At 42.1% G+C, this 4,983-nt stretch overlaps 1 protein-coding gene across 1 annotated transcript in view; it reads right to left on the reverse strand.

Moving 5' to 3' along the window:
- The window catches only part of ENPP1 (ectonucleotide pyrophosphatase/phosphodiesterase 1), a gene marked incomplete at its 5' end in the record, with an annotated part of 55,135 nt that overhangs the window by 49,041 nt on the left and 1,111 nt on the right, over nt 1–4,983 (reverse strand). Inside the window, one exon of the mRNA XM_031060847.1 lies at nt 4,869–4,974. Coding sequence (XP_030916707.1) covers nt 4,869–4,974 — 106 coding nt within the window. The remainder of the gene's footprint in view (nt 1–4,868; nt 4,975–4,983) is intronic.

The following is a 4,983-nucleotide window of genomic DNA, read 5'->3' on the forward strand; positions in this document are numbered from 1 at the left end:
TTACAAGCCACATAAAGCAAAATAATACCAAAAAAATGATGAAATTGAATGGTTTGCAGAGGGCCAAAAATAGATTAAAGACTGAACATGGCACCCAAGCCTCCCCGATTCAGACAACAGCATCCTTCAATCCAGTGCTTGGGAACTGACTGATACTCATAAAAATACCCACACTGAAGTCAGCCGAAGTCAAATAACCACAGTCCAAATCACAAGGTTTGGGTAATTAAATACATATTCTGCCTTCTTTATGGAAAAAAGAATTTGGATATGCATTAATAATTCTGTTTTAAAGTACTAATGTATACAAATGTTTGGGTACCTTCAAACATCTTTGAGAGGAAAACCATCAGCATGAAAACAACCAACAGGAATACAATCTTCCCAACAATAGTAAGAGAAGGTTGTTCCCACATCTTCATCTACAGGGAGGGAAAAAAAAAAAAACAAACAAACAACAAAACCAGACAAATCTACTGCTGTCTCCAAAATCCTGACGTAGCACACCCATCTTTCCCTGCTTGAGCCCAAAGTCAGCAGCTATGAGCTATTTTCAAATGAAGTGGTGAAAACCTTTCAGGACTCATACAGAATATCTTTACATCCAATAGATCTTTTTTCTACACTTAGACTCTTTGCTGACTGCAGCAATGGCAAATATGAACTGGCAACAGAAATTCTCCCTTGATCAGAGATTGTCTCATTTATTTATGATAAATAGGGGTTTATGATTCATAAAAGCTTAACATAGCAACCAATAGATAACTGAAACCAGATTTATAGAATAACGGAGCAAATGTTCCTGAAAACTACACTAAGGTACATGAAAAGTAAGAAGGCGATAGCTATTGTGGCTTCACTAAGGGCCAACTGTGTCTGACAAATTTGGTGGCCTTCTAAAATGGGATTACAGTAGTGGTGGAGGAGGGAATACAAACCCAAATCATCTACCTGGACTTGTGCAAAGCATTTGGCAGGCTCTGCATGAAATCCTGGTCTTTACACTGGAGAGACATGGATTTGACAGAGGGACATGTAATTGGCTGGATGGTCACACTCATGAACTATGCTTAGGGGCTTGATGTGGCAGTGGAATCCAGTGAGGAGTGCCTTCCTCAGGGTCAGCATAGGGACCAGCACTGCTGGACATTTTGTCAGTGACATGGGCAGCAGGATCAAGGCACCCTCAGCAAGTTTGCCAATGACACCAAGCTGTGTGGGGCCATCAACTGGAGGGAAGGGATTGCCATCCAGAGGGGCCTGGGCAAGCTTGAGAGGTGGGACTGTGCAAAGACCAAGTGTGTGATCCCGCATGACAATCCCAGTACCAGCACAGGCAGGGCAGAGCATGGTTTGAAAGACTTTGAGGAGAAAGACTTGGGGCTGTTAGTGGATGAGAAGCTCAATGTGACCCAGCACCCCCAGCTGGTCTGCAGATGGCACAAAACTGAGTGCAGCTGACATAACAGAAGAATGGGATGACACCCAGAGGGCCCTGGAGAAGCTTGAGAAGTGGGTCCATGAGAACCTAATGAAGTTCAAGAAGTGCAAGGTGCTACACCTGGGTAAGGGCAATCCCTGACGTGAGTGCACACTGGGAGAAGGACTCACTAAGAACAGCCCTGCAGAGAAGGACTGGGGATGCTGGTAGATGAAAAGCCAGACATGGGCTGTCAGTGTGCACTCACAGCCCAGAAGGCCAACAGCATCCTGGGGTTTACCCACAGAAGTGTGACCAGCAGGCCAAGGGAGGGGGTTATGCCCCTCTACTCTGCCCTTGTGAGACTCCACCTGGAGCGCTACATCCAGCTCTGGGGCCCCCAGCATAAAAGGAATTCTTAAGACTTCTTGAAGCAAATCCAGAGGAGGGCCACAAAGATACACAGAGAGGTAGACCACCTCTTCAGTAAAGATAGGTGGAGAGAGCTGGGGCTATACAACCTGAAGAAGAGAGAGCCCTGAGAAGACCTTACAGCACCTTCCAGTCCCTGAAGGGGCCAATGAAAAAGCTGGAGAGAGATTTGTTACAGAGCATGCAGTGATCGGACAAGGGGAAATGGCCTTAAACTGAAAGAAGGTATGTCTATATTAGATATTGAGAAGAAATTATTTATTGTAAGGGTGGCAAGACACTTGAAAAGATCGCCCAGAGATCTGTGGATACCCCATCCCTGCAAGTGTCCAGGGCCAGAATAGATAAGCTTTGAGCAACCTGGTCTAGAATAGGTGCTCCTTCCCATGATAGAGGGGTTGAAACTGGCTGATCTTTAAGGATCTCTTCAGACCAAAACCATTCTATAATAAGATAAGGCTAGAAGAGACCTGAAGAGGTTTTTAGTTCAATCTCTTGCCCAATGTTGGAAGTTGGCTAGTTTTTAGGATGTGCCTTAAAAAAAATAAAAAAGACTGGACAGCCTTAATGAAAAAAGGGGAAAAAAACTTATAGACTATAAAAATATTAAGTGCATTCCATAGCATTTTTTTAAACTTCACAATTTATTATCTTTATGCAATCTGAAATGCTTGAGTTACTCTTTAGATGAGACTAACACACTTTAAATGTCTCAGTCTGGACCTCACCTGGAATTTTTTTTTGTAATTTTTTTCTACTTAGGAATTCTCAAGCTGCAAAACTCCTTAATAATTTTTCTAACAAAAGTGTCAGTTTAAATGAGTTTTCCAGTTCTGACAAGAAGTCTGAAGCTGTTATAAGGAAACATTCTCTTACATTATTACTTTACTTCTCTCAATGTTTCAGCTGTTAGACTGGCATGGAAAAATTTATTTTAATGGAATGAATGAATCAGACCAAAATGCAATGCCTGAGTTCCTGGCAAGTGGGAAAACCTCAAACATAAGCAAATGTTATGCTGCTCTTGGGTAGCAGCATAGTGCTCACTCACACAACAGCCTGGAAAGACTACAGAAGACAGTTCACTGGGATTTGAGAGACAGAAGTTTGAGCTTAGAAAACTGGCAAGACAGTAAATAAAATGGTGGCTTTAGGTGCTTAGGGAAGCACTATGGGTTAGTAAAATCCCCCACTTGTGGAATCCTCCCTCTGCAGCAGCTGCTCTGTCATAGGGTAAGATTGGCTCATGGACAAGAGCTGGGAATGTTGAGGTTGTGTTCACAAACAGCACAGACATCTGCAGGCGGCAGGCACTTGTGAAGGAAGAGTAGAATGCAGTCCAGTCTCAGCTTTCCAGAAAAATAAGAAGAGCGACTCAAGCATCCCTTAATCAGCAGAAATGCATTAATGAGTCTTCAGAAAATTTCAACATAAGCTCGCTTGAAAGCAGTCATTTGTGGGATTTTTTTATCTACATAAATAAAAGAGACAATAGCACACACAGCTAGGATAAATGCAGGCAAATGAGATTTACCTACATCTAGACACTTTAATAGCTTCACATTACTATAAAAGTACAAACACCAAGCAGGTAAGTCTACTCACTTTTCTAGTACATTTGGATATCATCAGTGCATCAGTTTCTGAGAAAGAACAAACTAGCATTTCCAACTCCAGTTTGCCCCTTTCTGACATGTTTAGGTTAAATGCATTCTTGTTTTACTCAATCCAGTATCACTTGCAGTATTTAGAAAGTTTTCCAAGTTCTCACTGAATATCTTACATTATCTCTGTGTTTGCAGTCACCCCAAAAAATACTGTAGGGCCATAAATACTTAGAATTTTTAAATGATTTTCCTATAGATGACATATTTCACTCTGACACTTTCATGAGCACAGGAGGAAATTTTTGCCAGTTCTCAGTGAATAGCATTTGGGAAATAAGAACTTAATTCAGAAGAATAAGTAACTGCAAACACTAACTTGTGCTCAACTCTGGTCTCTAAGTGGTTGTGCATCTCTAATAATTTTGTTGCATTAGAGCCTAGAAAGCTCAGTATAGCAATACTAGGTTCTAAGGCTGAAAAGAGCTGAGCTGTTTTCACCATCCAAGTGCAGTGGCTTTTATGGCATAACCTTAATCTCCCCAGAAGACAACGAAGTAATGAAACGAGCTACTAACCACAACCTTTACTTATGGGGACATTTCATCAGAAAAGTTGCCAAAAAAGCTTGTGCATGGAAACTACCATAGACCTTTGCATGATTTTTTTTCTTATAACATTCTGACAAACTTAGAAACATAATTCACCTCCTGCTATGTTAGAAAGTATGACCAACCTGTAGTCACAATGACATGGGTTGATGAATCATTTGAAAAGGTAGCCAGATTAGAAAGATATCAGTAAATTTGGATAGGCACCTTGACATTTCTCTTTCAATGTATAGAGGACTATTTATGCATACATACATGACGTCTGCTGCAGCTCCACTAAAGGTTCCTTCCAAGAACACCATAATTCTTTCACCTTGATAATGAATTTAGCCTCATAATGATAACTCCAGGCAGTTTGGAAGGTCTTATTTTCACATCTCTATGGGGAGGATAATTATAATACAGCAGCATGGCTAAAACTGGAAAGTGACCTACCTGCTAACAATGGCTTTGGCTGCTGGGGCTTCTGAACAAGGGCCAAAAGTGCCTCCCAGCAGCACTTGGAGACAAACTTTCAACCCACGGTAGCTCGAATTCAGAGAAAGGCAGGTTTTAACACTTCCTCTGTCCTTTTGGCTCTTTAACTCTTTTTAGCTTTTCCAGCCATATTTTCCTATTTTAACTGGGTTTTGTCTTCCCTGGTGTCCCCCCTGCAGCAAACAGCTAAAACCACATGATGAAAGACGAGACAACCATTGAGACCACAAAAGAATTTTGAAAGATTCAACGCTGAAGACCGTCAAAAGAGTAAAATAAATCAAGAGTTATGAATCCCTCTCCGAGGCAGGTCGCTGTCTATACGCAATGCTACGCTCCTGCCCGAGGCTGACTCCCGAAGCGGAGCCGTCCCGTAGCACTGCTGCCCCGGGCATCCCGGGGAGCCCATGCTGCCGAAGGCAGTCACCCTCTTCCAAAA

This window comes from Geospiza fortis, unplaced genomic scaffold (assembly GCF_000277835.1).
Source record: "Geospiza fortis unplaced genomic scaffold, GeoFor_1.0 scaffold217, whole genome shotgun sequence".
NCBI classification, from domain to species: Eukaryota; Metazoa; Chordata; class Aves; order Passeriformes; family Thraupidae; genus Geospiza; species Geospiza fortis.